Here is a 19,607-nt window from a genome sequence, read left to right on the forward strand (position 1 = left end):
TACAGGGAAGAAATACTCTGGTGGTTTTCTCATTTTCCAGAATAAAAGCTTTGTGGAAAGAGTAAGAGCGTTTAAAAGGAACGGTGGTAATACTCATGTACTATGCACCTCTCCATGAGTCACAGTAGGAACCATCAGTGCAACAGGTCATGGTCTGCATTAGTCTTTGGCGCTGTAGCAAAACAGCAATACAACCTTAAAATTTAATAATGATGATCCTTTTGTAGAGCAAACTACAGACTTTAAAAAAAAAAAAAAATTTAAAAAAATAAAAAAGAGATGAAATGTCAAATCAGCATTGGAACTACAAAAGCACTTTCTTTTTTTCTAAACAAACTCTTGAGAGAGATGAGAGACTTTTACCAAATCAGCATTTGTAAATCAAACCATAGTGATTCAGGTTTTGTAAATATTTAATTCTCAGAAGTTGCATACTTGTCAGAAATAGTTATACCTTAATTTACTTAATACATACAAACTTGTGTCTTGAAAGGATGTAAATGTTAAATTATTGCAGGGAAAAAAGATTCACTGGAAGCAATCCTTGTACTAATGTACTGTTTGCTTATGTATTCTGTGAGGTTTTCTGCAATTAAATTTTTATTTTATGAAGGCCATATTCCTGGATAGGCTCTTGAATCCTATATTGAGTGTGGGAATTTAATTTTTAAGGTTCTTTGTTTTTTTTTTTTTTCTCCTTTTATTGCAGTTTGCTGAATAAGTACTTTTCTGTCAGACTCTCCTTTGAATCTGAGTTCTCCAGTTCTGTGCAAAATACATAGGGTCATCTCCCTTATATGAATTACACAATCTATAGATATTTGCTTCCTGAGAATTGTAACAGCAGAAATATTCTGCTGTTTTCATTTATCATGAAGCTAAAATTCGACTGTCTCCAGTTACCCTGGGCACTTGCTTCTATTGCTGTCTCTTAGTTCAGTGGCAGAAGCTTGTTGCTTCGTTTTAAGCACTTGATTCAGATTCTATCAAAGTTCCTGAGTTGTTGCCACTTTAATATTAAAAGTCTTGAATATTAAAACAGACTATGGGATTCTGCAATCATATGACAGATTCTTTTTGATGCTGGGCTTTTTATCCACCCAGAGTGACATCTCATTAAGACTGTGGGGTTTGACTAGTGAAATGTAAATAAGCATGCAGCTTTTTTTCTGTCTGCTTTCAGGCTCTCTGAATGTGTGACTGCAAAATATAATGAACAGCTTTTAAGTGTGAAAAAAGAAGAGGGACAACCAAAAGCATTGCACGTTCACTAGAATAAAGCACAATCCAGACGGTCTTAATTAGTTATTTTTTTATAAACCCCAAGTAGAAATTGAATTTTATTTTCATTAGTTTGAGTTGCTTTCCTACACTATAGTTATTCTTGTGGTTGAGAAGATTAACTGCGCTTTGAAATGATTACTTAACTGCCTTCTTTGAGCAAAGACTGTTTTATTACAAATCTACCTTAATTCTTGGTTGAGAATTTAAAAGAAAAAAAATAAATAAACACCCACAGCACATCCCTTTCAAGTCAGCATGTTTTGTTTTATTCAGCACAGTTGCTGAGGCCAGGATCTTGGGTGCCTTATATTCTGCTCCTAACATTAATCCTTAGGAGAAACCATATACTTTTGAAATACTGGCTTTGTTTGTTTTCATCTTTATCATTGAAATTATGTAGTTTGCTCATTTGTTTAAACTAAACTGTTGAAGAGATACTTTATATAATGAAAAGATTGGAAATATTTTTAAGAGACTTGCTATGGATGTTGAACATGACTTTTTTTTATTGCTGTGGGATTTTTTTCTTTTTAACTTACGGGAAGAGTTAGTATTTTAGAAGGTTCCTAAAAGATGAGAATATAAATTAAGACTTTTCAATGTAACATTCTAAAATTATTTTAGGGTTTTATTTCATTTTTTTTATTGGAAGAATTATTGAAACTGTGCTCTTTATAGTAATTTCTCATAAATTATCTGGTAGAATCTTCTGAAAATCATAATTGTAGCAAAATCAGGCATCCATGTTTCTTGAAATTTAGGTATCTTCCTTTACCCAAGGATGATTTATCTCAATTAACTGGACTAATTAACAAACTTAAGAACTGGGATGACTAATCACACCTGAGCAGTATCTGTTCATGTCTATATTCTATGCGTATAAATTAAGTGGGGGAAAAAAGAAACCTCTGAATAAAGATAGATGCGGTTATCATGGTGTTGAATTCAAAATACATTAAAATGTGCTTAATACACTTTTGTTTTAGACTTGTCGGATTAAAAACCGAAGCTCCAAGTGCTGCATCAACAAGTACCAGTACTCCTCAGCCAGTTAATAATGTGGTCCACCACTTGGCATCTGCACTGCTCCAGATAGAACAAGGAATCGAGCGCAGGTTTCTCAAAGCACCTCTTGGTAAGCTTTCAGGTTTGAAACTGTGTGTCTCCAGTTTTGTGTCAGATTTCTTTAGACTTTTTGCTTCTTTTGTGGGACTAAATGTTTTAGAGGGATAGGTTGGGGAGAAGAACAAACAGCTAACCTATTGCTAGGTACCATTGTTTAAAAAATAAATCAATACGCATTAGATCATGAGACGATATTTGTAGTTCACAATGTGCAGAAAGAAAATATATGTTAAAAAAAAAAAAAGGAACATACATAAAAGTTAGAGTAAAATACGTTGTTACTTAAATACATACCTATTTAACCTGGATCACTTCTGTGATCTTGTTTACATGGTCTCACAATTACACTGATGCACTGGAAGATAAGCTGTACCTTTAGGCAGCAGTGAGTGAGCTTTCTGGGTGAATAATCTGTAATTCAGTACTACTGTTGAAGGTAATGTATCACGGAACTATACTATGAGTTTTGCTCATTAGGTTGTAAAATTTAAACTCCTTTTTATACTGTTTCTGTGAAAACAATATAGTCCTGGTTTGTCTGGATCATCTGTTTAACAATAATAGAATATTTACAATAAAATGTAGTAATGATTTACATTGCAAACTTTCTAGTCCTTAGGTTTTATTTTATGCTGTAAGACTTGGAAATAAAGGGTTCAGAAAACTTAAAGCACTCTTACAGCTTGACTTTAGCACATACTCCTTCCTTAAATCCCTCTGTCGTACTCTAGTGGTGAGAGAGAAAATCCAAAGCACATACTGTAGCTTTGTAGCTTTGTTTTCTGGTGATTAATTACTCAGGTCCCTTACCTGGGTCCTTTTGCAGTTCAACACTGGAGGTTTGCTTGAAGATATGTCCTTCCTGAGGCAGTTGTCCCAGCAAGCTTCCCATCCTCATGTCACACTGCGGAGCTGTGCTTTGTGCCCCAGCTGGACTGGTTCTCATTGTAGTGGGAGTGTAGCAGGGTTACCAGTGTAGTGCATAACGTGGATATTCCAGAGCATGAGCTGTTACACATGGTATTCTCCCTCTGATAATGATTGCATACAGAATCTGTCAGTTCCAGCAGTTTTTGTTGCAGCAGTTCAAGACATTCATACAATGAAACCTGCGTTTTCACTTCGCATTATTGCTCCATGGCACGGTCAACTTAAAACTTTCTGCATCTCTGCTGCCCCTACATGGAGTCTGTCTTAATATCACTTGCCACTGAAGATAAGTTTGAGCTAGACTTACGCCAGACAATCTGACACAAGGGCAGGGTCCCTTCTGCAAGCTTTTTTTATTGGTGCCGTTGCCTCTAGAAGAAGAAAATGCAGCACAATTGAGATGAAAGGGTAAAGCATAGGAGTAGCTAAAATCACAGCTGTTTAAAAGTTTTACTGGGTTAAGTTTTACTGGGTCAATCCAAATATGTCCTCTCTTTCCAAGCCAGGCATGGTGTAGTTTATTTTCTGCCCTATGACTGGACTTACACAGTGCATGTGGTGCTTTTAATTGGCAGCACATCTAGTGTTCGTTGTGTTGATTCTGCATGTGTTGTTTGTAAATATGTTGTGCAGCATAAGCCTCCATTTCCAAACTGTCTGAGTATTTTTGGCAACAGCATTTTGCTGACAGTTGCAAGTTTACTGCGTTTACTGAAGTTTACTTTAGGTGCAAGTCTGCACTTAAGGGAGAAAATGACTATTAGGAGGTTATAGATCTGACATCTTGAGTTAGATGAAAAGGGCTAAAAGAAAAGTGTCCCTACAAAAAAAAAAACTTACAATACTTCATACCTCATTCATTGTTTTTTCAGTAGTCCCAACTCTGCCATAATCTAACAGTGGTTCAGGGTTTTTGTCTGACCTTTTGATGACGATGCAGTTTCTTGTTTGTTTTTAACTCAGTAATCCTCTTTTCCTTTACAGGCTGTATACTTTATTATGTGATGGAAAAAGTATATAGGGAAAATGATCTTACATGGTCTACATGTCTCAAATCTCCTCTTTGTTTATATTACCATACTGCCTGGGGATTTGTTCTGCTTTGAGATTACTGTAACGCATGGGGTAACCTACATAGTTCAGGGAGCAGGAAGGGATCCTGGGCTCTATACTGCCTTACTGCCATACCTGCCATACTCATTAAGCTGCAGTGTCAGGTTCCCTTTTCCTTGTTCTACCTTTGGTGCGAAGCGTCTTGTATTTTTGATTGTGTAATAGCCTGCTCTTACCAGGAGATGAGTCTGAATGAAAGCAAGATCTGAGGAGACATGGCTTTGAACAGCTCTGTACTAAAGAAGGCCTAAAACACACACACATTCCTTGCTGAATTTTCTGACTTCTAGGCAGTTATGTGAAAGGTGCTCTGACTTGGGAGCTTTTGGATGTGACCAGAGGGCAAAACTGCAGAGTCGAGGAAACCTGTGTGCTAGAGAGGCCTCTGGCAAATGGAGTCACTCCAGAGGTCAAGCAGCAGATGTGGATGCAGCCCTTTCTGGATATAGCCCTTCAGTGTTTCAGATTTGTTTAAAACAAACAAAAAAGCAAAAAGAAAATACTATAAAATGTGCAAAGTCTTCTATTCAGGTTAAACTCCCTATGTGGAACCAATGACTTTGTATGTCACCAAAGTAAATTCTGTTTCTCAGCATGCAACTTGCCTGCGTGTAACAGGCAAAGCTCTCTCTTCTCCTAGATAGGTGACATTAGGTGTGTTACTAAACATCCTAATAAAAAGTGGATACAGCTGCTTACTCTGGGACTGACTGTCCCAGAACTGTGATACCTTCTTTCATTGACCTCACTAGGAAATAGCCAAGATAACTACGAGGACAGAAGTTAGTTTTTAGTTTGTAGCCACACAGTTTGTGGGCTTGTTGTCTTGATCTTATTTGGGTTATTGTCTGTCCACTCAATTTTTCTAACAGTTTTTTTTTAATAGTTATTCCAACTACTTACTGAAACTTTCCCCTAGAGAAAATGCCTGTATATCTGTTTTTAATATTAAACCTGAGAAACCCATCTTTTTTAGATGACTTAATTACCACTGAAGTAAAAACATGCCAAGTCTGCAAGAGGTCTGTTTTGGTAGTAGGTTGGGGAGCACGTTTGATAAAATGAGTACTATTGCATTTCTGCTTTAAACCAACTGAAACCTTATTTTGTCTTCCTTATTTCAGTTGTTGCCTTCGCTGTAGCACTTCCTTTCCCCCATCCCCCCTACCTCTTTTCACAGTGTGCTCTGTTCCCGTTAGGGATTGGAGCCATACTTAACAATTTTTAGTTTTCACTCTATTTACAGCTTGTAGCACTAAAGACAGCGTAGTGAAATTCACTGCAGTCACTGGCAAGTTTATCCCGGTGGCCTCCAGGGTGCAGAGCAGACAAAGGGACCCAGCACAGTAATAAAAGGACCAGCTGCTCCTCTTTGCTCCTTTTTTGTTCTAAGGCTCTATCAGGCTGCCAAGAGCCTTGCTGGTGATTTTGATAAGTTTAGAGTTGAGGTGCATACAAAATATTAAAGTTGAAGAGCAAGAAGAGGCTGACACAGAAGATACTAAAACTAAAGGAGATCTGGAAACCCCAGAAACAGCACCCTCTGCCTTGCAGAACTGCTAGATGACTGATAATCTTCTGTTGTTTGGTGATAAAATTTAACAGTACCCGACTTGAATTGTAATGTAAGCATTTCTTTATTATTAATTGTGTTTTTAGAAATCCTTTCATTACGAATCAGCCATGAAAACTTTGATTTTCTTCCTTCAGTCCAAAGTAATATTTGAGGAGAATCTCAAAAAGGAGGGGAGGGGCGAGGTACAGCTTGCAGTACACATTTTTTCCTGCAAAATTCTGAAATGAAACACATAATAAACAGTTACTTCTTTTTGTTCTAAAACGTAAGCTGTTTGATGGAAACTGAAGTGTTAGTTTGGAGGAAAAAAAAAGAGGAAGTACAAACAATAATTGTTGTGGATTTGCTTTTTTTTTTTTTTTTTTTTTTTTTTAGTATAAATTGCTTTTTCTTACATTTCAAAATACTTTGTAGTGGAGAAGCAAGTCTCACCATTCCTATTACATAGATGTGAAAACTGAGGTGTAAAATGATGTGATTTGGTCACCCTGGTGTCCAGTGAGTCAGCCAAGAAAAAAATCTTGCTTTCTGTGCTGGTGCAGGACTCCAGTCAATAAGAATCTTTCAGGTACAGTCATATACAGTGTGGGTTTTTGCCATGCACTTATGGGACAAAAAAAGAAAAATAAAAAATACATCTTTCTTGCTGCTTTTTGCTCATCTATGTTCCATTCCTTTTTTCCTAGACTCAGATTAGTTTTGTTTCCTCTACTCTCAAAATTGTTTTGCTTTCTGTCTATAATTAGACCTCCTCATGGTAAAATATGGCATCTTCCAGCAGAGATTTGTTTTCTTATTCTTCAGAAAAGGCAGTCAAAGAAGGTACCTTGCATTTGGATCAGATAAAGGTCTACTCTGTCTCTTTTTGGGAGAGCAATTGCATTCTGATACTCAGGAAGGTTCCTGCACACAACTATCATAGGTCATTTCATGTGGACAGACAAGCTAGTTTTCTTGGTCCTTGAGGGCTGTGACCATGAAGCAGGTATATTTTTGCAGTGTTAGGATGTTTGTGGCAGCACAGACCAGACATGTTTGCTGAAAGAAAAACCTTTGTTTACTAAGGTCCTTCTATAGCCATTTGTACCAGAGATGGACATAAAGGTAAGGGAGGGTCAATTTAAGAAGCTTTTTGTCTAAACCTTTTGCTCGTAGTGGAAGTCAAAGTGAATCCTGGGCTATGCGATCACTCCACGCACAGCATTCTCTTTACCCTTCCCTGCCTACCTTCTATATGCATGCGTGGTAACAACTGTTCTAGTTACATTTTTAGATTATGCAAATACGGATTATAAAAATTAATTTGAAAATATCCCCCACACTTCAAAAACGTATTTGAAATAACTGTATGAATTTAACGTTAGGTAATGCAGAAGATAATAAAAGAAGCCACAGGGGGGATAAAAAGAGGAAGAGAGTGGAAGACAAGACTAGTCAGAGAGATGGTAAATTTTACATGTTTACTTGTATTGCTAAGAATTAAAGAGCACTTAATTTTTTCTTCACTTTAATTCTGTAGCCAGTTCCTTATGCTGAAGGAATTGCAGTATAAATGCTTAAAAGGTTTAAACCTTATTGGAAGTAAAACAAATACGGCTCAAAGATTTAAAATAAAAAAATAAAAATAAAATCTGCACCCAGAGATAAAGAACTGTATTTTCTTTTTATCACTTTGGGACAGAAATCTGCATGTTCACGTAATCCTTCCCCCCTTCTTTTTAATGCCTTTTTTTAAAACTTTGCAGCATTGTGCAACTGCATATCCTTTATAGAAATACTAAGATGGAAAACCCTTCCCTGAACTCAATTAGCTATTGATAGATGAGTGCATAGATCTGTCAAACAACTTCATTTGCATTGTAGCAAGGCTTGGAGGGCTTAGCTGGCAGAGGGGTATCCCACTGAGCCATGTAGAGCTGCTCAGACACAAAGGAAGAGGCCATTTTCCCCTCAGAGTTAACAATATAAATGACAAAATTGAGGGATGGAAGAAAAAAGTGTTACTTGTATTTCCCAAATTGGGAATGGAAACAGCCGGTGTCACTTGGCACGTTTTCTTTCAGCACTGGGACGTGCTTCAGCAGGTAGCGGTCAGTGATTTCCTTCTGTATTGCAACTGCAGTTTGGCAGTGCATGTATTTGTTGTGTTGTTAGGTGAGCTCCATTTGTGAACCATTCCAGGTTACAGATAGTTGCCAATAATAATTATAAAAAAAAAAAAAGTAATAATGCTCAAGCTGCCATTGTCAGAAAAGGAAATGCTTGCTAAACTGTATATACGGATAAGATGAATCATCTTTGCTGGAGTTACAGTAGTGATCTGTGGCAGAACTGCGAACTGAACAGGTTTTCAAGTTCTAGTATAGTGTCCTGACAGGGAATTGTCATTTTCGTCTAACTGAATTTTAAATAATACACCGAGAGCTGTACTGCAGCGCTATGAAGTGGAGCTTGTGCACTACGTGTAGTAAGACTGAACCTGAGAAAGGAAACTTTTAAGGACAGAGTAAAGAAATTATGAGAAATACAGTATTTGCAGTTCAGGAGTGGCTAAATTTTATTTAGGGAGCCGTGCTGCCTGTTTATCCTCTGTCTTTGCTCATTGTTTCTCCTGTGCTGCTTGCTGCTCATGCAAATGTATGCAAGATTAGGCAAATCCTGGCAGACAGTAGATGAGAAGGCAGAACAGCCTTGCCAGGAGAGCAATTAGTCTGATTTTTTGTTCTTTCATTTTATCTGTTGTTAGATGTTTTTCTCTTCCTGTTTCTGAGGAGAAATCACTTGGCAGACAGCAGGATTGCAGGCCGTTCCTGTGCCCACTGTGACTGGTAGAGCAGGCAAGGTATCATTTCATACCTGTGTGCATCGTTAATCAGCTAGAGATCACACAGCAATAACTGGAATATCACTTTTAGAAGGGACATCTTCAGACACTTCTATTATTAAATCTATTATTGAAGGTACTGCTAGATTTTTCTTAAACCTTCTTGCTTTAAAATGCAAGAAATGGCTTTCAACACTCAAATTTCCTTTCCACGTAGCAGCAGCAATGCAGGGTGTAACTTAGGCCTTCTTGTTTCTTTAGCTCCTCCAACAGGCCATTTGCTTCTGCAATTCCCAGCTGCACATTGCTGTTCTGTACCACCCCTTTCACTGTTCTGCATGTGTATTTGTGTGACCACTTCAGGGCCTGGACTTCACTTTTTCAAACGGGTTTCGTTTTGATACGACTTCTCCCCCCAATTTATTTCTAACCTCAGGAGGATCCCAGGTCTTTCTTGTTTTGTCACTAGGTGTGTGCCACAGCTTCTCATGTGCTTTATTGCTTATAAAATATCAAGAAAACAGGTATTTTTCTATTAGATCAGTCACCCAGTCTGGCTGAGCACATTGACATGCAAATTCCTGTGAAGGCAGAGTGCGGGATAGGAGTAAAGGCACTGAAGCATGGAGGGAGTGCTGCAAAACAGTCTGCTAAATTATAATGGGGCAGGACAAGGGAAGGTGTGAGAGCCCTCTGAGCTGGTTGGTTGGTGGTGGTTCGTGGTGTGTGTTTTTTTTTCCCCCACAAAGTCTCCTTTCAATGTCACGCAGTTTATTTAGGTGCAAACATTGTGAAAAGGTGTGATTTTGATCTTAGAAATTATACAGAAAGACTTCTTGAAGTTAAAGCAGATCGTTAGGTTTTCAGGTTGACAACTGAGTAAGAATTTTGTCTTATGTATGTGCAAGTTTGCAGCTGAATTGATATTGAAAGATAAAATCCTACAGCTTCAGCAGCTGGAAGACTAATAAGGAAATACTTGAGTGCTGAAAAGATAAGAGATTATTAACCCAGTTTGCTATTGCGTTTCTGTTTAAAATACCAAGCCTTACTTCATCACCTGGAGCAACCTGTATGTTTGAAAAAGAAGTTTGATCCTGTTTTTTTTGTTTTCTTCTCCTCTCATGGCAGATGCCAGCGATGGTGGACGATCCTATAAAACAGTTTTGGATCGCTGGAGAGAGTCACTTCTTTCTTCTACCAGCTTGTCCCAAGTCTTCCTTCATCTCTCTACATTGGATCGAAGTGTCATCTGGTCCAAGTCTATCCTCAATGCTCGCTGTAAAGTGTGTCGAAAGAAAGGTGATGCGGAAAGCATGGTGCTGTGTGATGGCTGTGATCGAGGCTATCATACTTACTGTATCAGGCCCAAGCTTAAGGTATCTGAGGAAAAACACCTTCCTTTCTGCATAAAATTTGAGTAGTTCTTACAGCTAAGTGTCTTACTAATGCTTGTTTTCCCCCCCTTTTTTTTCTATTTGTAGGTCATTCCTGAAGGGGACTGGTTTTGTCCAGAGTGCCGACCAAAGCAGCGCTCCAGACGCCTGTCCTCCAGACAGAGACCATCTGTGGAGAGCGATGAGGAGACTGCTGAACGAATAGAAGACGGGGAGGAAGATGCAAACTATGATGAAGTGAGACAAAGTGAGGAAGAGGATTATGAAGACGAGCAAGAGGAAGATGATGAATCTCAAGAGGATGAAGATATGAGGTAAGCAGGCACCCATTAAAGTGGCTTTCTACTGAAATACCTTGATTATTAGGTGGAGTAATTGTTCGTGTAAGAACATGTATTGAAAATCCAGTGAGGGGGTGGGGTGGAAGGAAGCTTGTTATGAATTTGGCACTTACTGATGGGGTTTAAAATTAACAAAAGAGAGGTCCACTGGACTTAGACTCACTTTTCAGAATGAAAATTCCACCTTTAGGTGTGTGGGTGAGGGATGGCCATCAGGGTTGGGGTTCTGTACAACTATTGCTTGAACGTACAATGGAGAGCACTTCAAATGGTAAAGATCTTCCAGAGAAAACATGGAGTTGTTTTCTTCCCATTTTAAATTTTGTGGGACTAGACGCACGCATATAGTAAGTATTAGAACAGTAAGGAAGGTAAGATCATCTGTTGAGCCTGTGTCACATTGGAAGGACTGAGGACTTCTGCAATAGCTGACTTAAGAAAAGGAGAGGGGGGAAAAAAAACAAGCATAAATAATCCAATGTGGTGATGGATTTGATACAGAGCAGGAGTATAAACGTTTGCTCAAGGAAACTTCTAATCTGAGAATGCTTTCTGTCTGTTCAGTACAATCGTTTGAATTGACTGAAGCAAAGCTATATCTGGCTCCAAAAATTGAGATTCAGTAGTAAGACAGAAGTTGCATCTTCTTGATAAGTAAAGTTGTCTCTGGGATCTTTCTGTAATGGCAGGAGAAGCTTGAATATTAGTTATAAACTTGGACTAGATTGTAACATTTACATTTAGCTATTTAGAACCATGATTTATTTCTGTAGCTGACCGTGTTCAAAAATCACGGTAGCTAGAACTGCTGTGAGAACTAAGTAGGCAGTTTCAAGAAACTGATAGGTTGTGCTCCAGGTAACAAATCTGCATTGCACAGGCTGCCACGGTGATAGGAATTCTGAGCGTTTCCTTAAAGTATGTGCTGCACATCATATTTGATTAAAAGAATTCAGAGCAGTATTTAAGAGACTGGTGGTTGAGTGAATGCATCAGTGGAAGCCTGTTGCCTACCAGCCTTGAATGGTTTGGGTTTTTTTTTTAAATGCTGAATTAGAAAACGGAGGGGAATAGAATTTGAGGATAAATCTAATTATTCACTTTTTGTAGCCCATCAAAGCAAGGAAGACCACAGGTCAAGTTTCCATTAAAAATGAGAGCAGCCAAACTCAACAATCCTTTCTCAAGTCGGAACAGCCACCGTCAGGCAAGATACGCTTCTCGGAGTCAGCAGAATACACCTAAGCAAGGTGGATCTTCATCTAGAGTTACCAGGAGGGGTCTAAGAAAGGTAAAATCGGCCCCTCCATCAGTGACGAAGCCTTCTTTACGACTTAGTAGTCGGACCACTCGTCAGAGCCAAAGTTCATTACAAGCAGATGTATTTGTGGAATTGCTCAGTCCTCGAAGAAGACGAAGAGGAAGAAAGAGTGCTGATAACACACTGGAAAATAGTCCTTCCAATTCTGTCGGATTTAGAATTGTTGATACTGCAGACTCAAATGAACGGGTTAGAAAGTATCCAGTTGCTGCCTCAAAGCTTTCTCTTCCTGTTAGCGAACCCAAGAGAAGAGGCAGGAAACGACAATCCACAGGTTAGAGAAATCTGTTTATCTGGAATGAAAACAAAGCTTGCTTGCTTGCTAAAATGTCTGTGTGGTAGAGCAAAGACTAGAATTAGTGAGAAATGATTGTTGAAAGCATTTTTGCCATTTCCAGTAAAACATTCCCTCTTTTTACAGTGATGGGAGGGAACCTTAAAGACATTTCAGTCATCTAAAGAATACATGATTTACCATACCTGTATTGGAGTTTTCATATTTGCATGCAGTATGGAACAGTCACTAATAAGGAGACAGAAAATCTGCATGGTTTAAGGCATATATATGTTTACTTATAGCTTTTATAGTTTTATTGAAGAGTTAAACAGCTGAAGAACATAGATGTACGCAAGGTAGCATTTTATGTAGCAAGGGAGACATTTAGTGGTTAATAACAAACTGTAATCTTGTTAAATTCCTGAGGCCAAACTGCATGAGTTGAGGCCTTAAACTATGGCATTGGTAGTTTTAATACCTCAGGTCTCCAAAAGCAGGAGCCGTTAACTTTATGAGGAGTTGAACCAGAAACTGCTATTGGACAGTTATTTTTTTTTTCCCAATTAAAACAGCAACACAGAATTGAAATCAGTATATGATATTGTGCTAGACAGAAGTCTAAGGATTAAAGCATCTGTTTCTTATCTTTTAATTTCTCTCCGGATTTTTATAGCTTAAATCTTGATTTTTTTATTTTTTCTCTCCTCTCTTAGTGTAATGTAGCTGTTCTTGGAATCTAACCCTGCTTACTGTGGGTAGGGTGTAGGATGAGACAGCCAAGCAAAAAGAAAAATCTGTCTTACCTCCAGCTCACAAGATACAGGGACTAAAAGGGCAGGAACTGAGAACTCTGCTTGGCATTGCATCTTCTAACCATCTGTACCCTGTACTATTTATTTGTTGTTTGTTTTCTTTTAGAATAGGATAATGGTGTTTCACTTTCAATTTTCACATGTCAGGCTTTTATTTTCATCTGGTGGGATGTTTTTGTTTTTTTCATTCCCAGAATCATCTCCTCAAACCTCATTGAACAGAAGAAGTTCAGGACGTCAAGGGGGAGTTCACGAACTCTCAGCTTTCGAACAACTTGTAGTGGAACTGGTACGACATGATGACAGCTGGCCTTTCATGAAACTGGTTTCCAAAATCCAGGTAACCGATAGAACTGAGGAGGGAATGATAACTTTTGAGAATCTTGTTTGCTGTCAATAAAACTTAATGGCACTACCCAACTGGAGAATACAGTGGGATTCAGGAGAATTTTCACACTTCAGCTCAAATATTTGGTGCCAGAACTACGTTTTCCAAATGACGTGATTTAATGCAAATTTAAAGTATGCTTGGCATCAATTGTGTATAACTGAAATGCTTTGATATGGGGGAAAAAAAAATAGAGCAGTGGACTGATAAAGGTAAGTGTATGGTTATTAATTGGTTCATTTATCTTTAATTTATGCAAGGGTTTTTTCAAAACAGATCTGCAATAAAATAACAAGGTAAGAACAGCTTCATTCCAACATTAATTGTGATGAAGTAAAAAGGTGACTACATAGCTGAGTTCATTTAATTTTCTCTTGATTTAGATTATAAAATACCAGATGGTAAAGTAGGTATCCTTAGTACTGCTTCAGAGACTTGTATTTCAGTAAAAGTTCCCAAAGCATGTCTGGTTTTCTGCAGGCTGCACTAGCTTGTCAGTTGCAAGACACTTCTGGATTTATTCTACAGTAACGAAGTGCCAGTCCTCTTCAGCCCCTCTGGAGCAACTCTGCACAGACAGGAGCAATAGTCATCTTGCAGGAGTTAGAGCATTTAAACACTGAGCTCTATTAAAATCATCAGTGGTAACTGGTAAACAAAGAGGAGGAGGAGAGGAGTTTTGAATGAATGATTTCAGGATGAGCATCTGGCTACTAGAGTAGTGGAATTGCTTTGGGAAGCTTAAGTCTGGTGAATGCAAGGAAGCTTCTTAAGGAGGATAGATGGAGAACTCAGCTTAATTCTGATCCTGAGAGCAAACTATGAGAGTTCAGTGCATTCAGGTTTGCACAAATCACTGAAGGATAGCCTGTACAGTTCAGAAAGAAAAATCCATACCTGAAGGTCCCAGATTTTCTTCATTATGCCAGAAAGAGAAAATTACATTTTATTTAGTGTTTATGTAAACAGCACTTTGAATGTGAAAAGAATGAAAAACATAATCTAATTCTGTATCTCTGCTAATTCTTCCTCTAGATTCATTTGCAGGTTGTATCTGATATGGTAAAGTTTCAGGCAATAATAAAGAACTTGCTTTTAGAACATGTACAATGGTGCACAGGAGGTATTTCTTAGAAGAAAGCAATATTTAGAGCAGATTGTACATTTAAAAAGATACCACTTTTTTTTTTCTTGCTCTGTGGTGTGGAAAATAGCACCCATACCTTGGTGCTTACTTGGACCTCAAAACCTGTCATCCAAATGATCAGTACCCTTAAGGGTTAAGCAGTCCTTTTTCACCTCTAATATTTATCAAACAAACACTGTTCTGAGTGGTACTATCTCTGGTACTTGCAGTCTGCATCCTGCTTGCTACAGAAAGTTCACTACCTTCCTTTCAACATAACTAAATGGAATTTCAATGAACAGTGCAAAAAGGTGAACAGCAGTGGAGTAAGAATGGCCATTACTCATGATTAAGGAGATTTTAATATTATGTTACAGGAAAATTAAACATTTTAAAAATCTTGGAGAACTTCTGCTCTCAACAGAGCAGAGTAGCTGTAATACCCTAATGCTTATCTGCTCATGTAATTTAATTTCCTGCAGTTGTTCACAGGGCTTTTAGGATGAGATTTATTTAAGTTGCTGGCTGATGTTTGCTGTGGTCTGCTACTTTAATGATGTATAAAAATGGAAAAGCAATACCCGCAAACTGACACTCAGCTCAGGAAGTGTAGGTTGTTGCTTCATACTCCTGTTTGTTCAAAAACAAAACCAAAATGCTTTCTGCTAATGCAAGACTTCTTTTTTTTTTTTTTTTTTTACATCAGTAGAATTTTAAGCTTCTGATTAGTTTTTGTATGAATAATTTTTTTCTTTTTCAAAGGTACCAGACTACTATGATATCATCAAAAAACCTATTGCCTTAAATATAATCCGTGAAAAGGTGAATAAATGTGAATACAAGCTTGCATGTAAGTATCAATAAAAGTAACAAACCCTCTTCTCTCTTTAAAATAAATCCTCATAAAATAGAGCTGTGTTGGGATCTGAAATCTGTTTGTGGTTTTTTGTTGGTTTTTTTTTTTTTTTTTTTGGAATAACATGATTCATGTTCAACAAATGTCATTTAAAAATGCTTTTTACTACCAAAGTACATGATGTATGGATAGATAAGAAGTGAGCATCTGAGATAATCCAGCTAATTTCTCAAGCCTTTGATGTCAGTGTGTGACACTGATTAAATACTTAGAAAAGCTTCAGTTGTTCCAGAAAAGCTTCAGTTGTTCCTTGTTCTGTATTCCCTCTATTGATTATCAGAGGAATTTAAGAACGTTTACGTGGCTGTTTACTGGTAACATACTTGATGCATGTGTAAAAATATCTCTAGGGTGGCAACTCTGCCCTCATTCAGCAGTGTCATACTCCTTTATTATACTGCCATTTGATGACATGAGACACTCTAAGTTCACTTATTTACTTTTTATTTACTAGCGGAGTTCATTGAAGACATTGAGCTGATGTTTTCAAACTGCTTTGAATACAACCCTCGTAACACAAGTGAAGCGAAAGCTGGAACTAGACTTCAGGCTTTCTTCCACATTCAGGCTCAAAAGCTTGGACTTCCTATCACATCTGGTAATGTGGACCATGCCGCTCCCGTGGCAAAGAAGTCACGAATCTAACCTCTGCCTTCCAAAGGATTTTTTTTGAGGGAATCTGTTAAATTCATTAAAATGAAATGTTAAATCATGCAGTCATCATACCTGTATAAAGCAATAACAACTGTTTAACCACCTTGAAGTGTGGCCTGCACTATATTCTCAATGTAATATTAAGCACTCAGGAGAACGTAGGAAAGATTACCTTTGCTACAGTTTTATTCAGTGTCTAATAATTTTGATAGATGTACTGGGTACAGTACTGGTTTACAGAGGTTTTGTACATTTTTAATACATTCATGTGTCCAAATATCTTCCAGAAATGCATTGTTTTTTCCTGCACCAAATGACTTGTTTCATCCTCTAGATTTTGTAGGAGCTGTGGTATTGAGGGCTTTATCAACTCAGATAAAATCTTCTGCTGTAGCACAGTTGAAGAAACTGTGCATGTTTAAAACTTGTTTGAGCATATCTTCTCAACACTACACATGAATGAGTACAATTGCATATTTTTTAAGTACTGTACCAGTGCTGGCTGGAGGTATTCAGTCTGAGTTTATTAAGTAGATATTTATTTAGCATTCAAAGTAATTTGTGAATTTGTTTTGTATTTATAAAATTTGTACTGGGGATTAAAAACAAAAAAAAAAAAAGAGTTCCATAACTTTTTTAATTTTCCTGTGTTTTTTGTTTATTCCCCTGTAACTTCTTGATGATCAATCAATAAATATCTTCCCCTCTACTTGGCAGTTCTAGCAATGAGTAAATTTACAGGACTGTATTATAAGTTTCTATGTACAACTTTCGAAGTGTACAAATAAAATGACACATTTTTCAACGTATGTCGAGCTTCTGACCTTTACTTCTGGATCACACTGCTCTGCCGCCTTCCCTGTTCATTTACTAGGACATGTTGCTGGAGAGAACACAGCCGAACTTGGTTTCCGCACAAGCACCACGAAGTACCCTTACCAGCATTTTCAGGAGCTCTGGCCACTGTGCTATCTGGTCTCTGACCAATGCAAGTGTTGGTGTGTAAGGAGTGATGCAAGAAGTGTGTGTGTAAGTTGTTCTATAAGTGTGGTTCTTTAATTAGGATTTTATTCTATCAGGGTAAAATCTCATCGCTCTTAGCTGACCAGCAGCTTCTGTAAAGCATCCTTACTGTCCTTGGCAGTGGTCTCCTTATCCGGCTGTTGGCTTTCAGGTCTGCAACTCCATAGCAGGGAGTATGCTGTACTCTGAGGAACAGCATAGAGCATACTGGGGGTGAAGAGGGCAGGAAAAAATGAAAGATGAGGCTTGCTGCTGCAGCAACTTTTCTCTGTATTTCTGTGCTAGCTTACATTGCATCCTCATGAAAGCTTGTAAATGCTACTGACCTGGACAATTACATGCTGTGTAATTGTGGATTTTCTATGCCCGTATTGCTTACCTTGCCTTAGAGTTGGCAAGAGCAGGCATTGCTTTGAGCCTGGGGAACAGATGGTGATAGGAGACTGACCAGTTTGAAGTTTAAAAGAGGAGGAAAAAAAAATCTTAAGAATGAAAATAAGAGGGTTATTGTTTAAAGATGCATGTTAATACTTCAGAGTTTGTACACGAGCTCCTCTTTTTATGTAGCGAACATGTCTAGACACAAGAGATATGTTTCTTGTTCCATAAAGAGTTTTTTGACCTTCACACCACAAAGAATGATGAATACCGTAAGGAAGTGAGTAGCAGAAAGCTCCTTTCCATGGTGTGTTGGTTGAACTTGATATCCCTGCATCTGTCGAGTCCCAAGAGGCTGTGAACACACTGATAGGCAGGTTGCACAAACAGTTGTGCAAGTTCTTGCCCACATGAATGCTGCCCATTGACTTGAGTGTGAGTACTTGGGGGGGAGGCACAGTGAACTGGCCATGTCCATCTGTGGCAGACGCAATTGAAGTTGTTACAGTCTTCAACCTACTCACAGCTGTTCATTCCTATCATTTTTTCTCCGAGGTTTCCTTCAATAGCTTTCCCTTAGCAACCCAAGTATAATTTCAAGTTTGGATGGAGCGGATGGACCTGTTCAACCCAAATTTCAGCTTGTGCCTGGGTTGTTTGTATCACAGAATCACGTAGGTTGGAAGAGACCTCCAAGATCACCTAGTCCAACCTCTGACCTAACACTAACAAGTCTCCCACTAAACCATATCACTGAGCTCTACATCTAAACATCTTTTAAAGACCTCCAGGGATGGTGACTCAACCACTTCCCTGGGCAGCCCATTCCAATGCCTAACCCCTTTCAGTAAAGAAGTTCTTCCTAATACCCAGCCTAAATCTCCCCTGGCATGACTTCAGCCCATTCCCCCTTGTCCTATTACTGGGCACGTGGGAGAATAGAACAACGCCCACCTTGCTACAGCTTCCTTCAAGGTACCTATAGAGAGCGACATGGTCGCCCCTGAGCCTCCTCCAGGCTGAACAAGCCCAGCTCCCTCATCTGCTCCTCATAAGACTTGTTCTCCAGGCCCCTCACCAGCCTCATTGCCCTTCTCTGGACTCAGTCGAGCACCTCAAAGTCCTTCTTGTAGTGAGGGGCCCAAAGCTGAACACAGTACTCAAGGTGCGGCCTCACCAGAGTTGAGTACAGGGGGACGATCACCTCCCTAGCCCTGCTGGTCACACTGTTCCTGATACAAGCCAGGATGCTGTTGGCCTTCTTGGCCACCTGAGCACACTGCTGGCTCATATTCAGCCAACTATCAACCAATACTCCCAGGTCCTTCTCTGCCTGGCAGCTCTCCAACCACTCATCTCCCAGCCTGTAGCTCTGCTTGGGCTTATTGCACCCCAGGTGCAGGACCCGGCACTTGGCCTTGTTGAACTTCATGCAGTTGGCCTCAGCCCATCGGTGCAGCCTATCCAGATCCTTCTGCAGAGCCTTCCTACCCTCGAGCAGATTGACACACGCACCTAACTTGGTGTCATCTGCGAAATTACTGAGGGTGCACTCGATCCCCTCACCCAGATCATCAATAAAGATATTAAAGAGAACCGGCCCCAGTACTGAGCCCTGGGGGACGCCACTAATGACTGGCCTCCAACTGGATTTAACTCCATTCTCCACGACTCTTTGGGCCCGGTCACCCAGCCAGTTTCTAACCCAACAAAGCGTACGCCAGTCCAAGCCAAGAGCAGCCAGTTTCCAAAGTTACCAATTTGTCATTAAGTTTGCAAGCCTAAGGCTTTAGTTAAACTTGCTGAGGGTAGGATATGGAGAAGAGCACGTTTTATTCAACTTTCCTGCAAAACAAACCCATGTCTTACTGTAAGCACGCTTTTCTCAGGCTGCCATCCAATGCTCTTACTAGTAAGGTAAGGTATATGCACTATCTGTAGGAGGAGCTAACTGGTGCTTGTTCAGCCGTTTCATCTCTGGTTCAGAGGTCTTGACTAATGGGGCTTTACCAGGCTCTTCAAGAACATGGGCAGTAGTCTTCCATGAGCTCCAAGTCTGGTGTCTGCTCTCAAAAGTAAAATTTTGACAAAATTACCTAGTGAAAGTCTTTTCCTTCTTTGT

General features: G+C 39.0%; 1 protein-coding gene across 3 annotated transcripts in view; it reads left to right on the forward strand.

Moving 5' to 3' along the window:
* Positions 1-16,893, forward strand: part of BAZ1A (bromodomain adjacent to zinc finger domain 1A) — a 61,337-nt gene extending 44,444 nt beyond the window's left edge. For all 3 annotated transcript variants that reach the window (XM_084287743.1, XM_084287745.1, XM_084287744.1), the window contains 7 exons: positions 2,271-2,419; positions 9,984-10,231; positions 10,337-10,563; positions 11,701-12,185; positions 13,195-13,340; positions 15,277-15,364; positions 15,885-16,893. In XM_084287743.1, coding sequence (XP_084143869.1) covers positions 2,271-2,419; positions 9,984-10,231; positions 10,337-10,563; positions 11,701-12,185; positions 13,195-13,340; positions 15,277-15,364; positions 15,885-16,075 — 1,534 coding nt within the window. In that variant the 3' untranslated portion in view covers positions 16,076-16,893. The remainder of the gene's footprint in view (positions 1-2,270; positions 2,420-9,983; positions 10,232-10,336; positions 10,564-11,700; positions 12,186-13,194; positions 13,341-15,276; positions 15,365-15,884) is intronic.
* The last annotated feature ends 2,714 nt before the right edge of the window (positions 16,894-19,607 follow it).

Source organism: Netta rufina, assembly GCF_964035555.1.
Source record: "Netta rufina genome assembly, chromosome: 5".
Taxonomy (NCBI): Eukaryota; Metazoa; Chordata; class Aves; order Anseriformes; family Anatidae; genus Netta; species Netta rufina.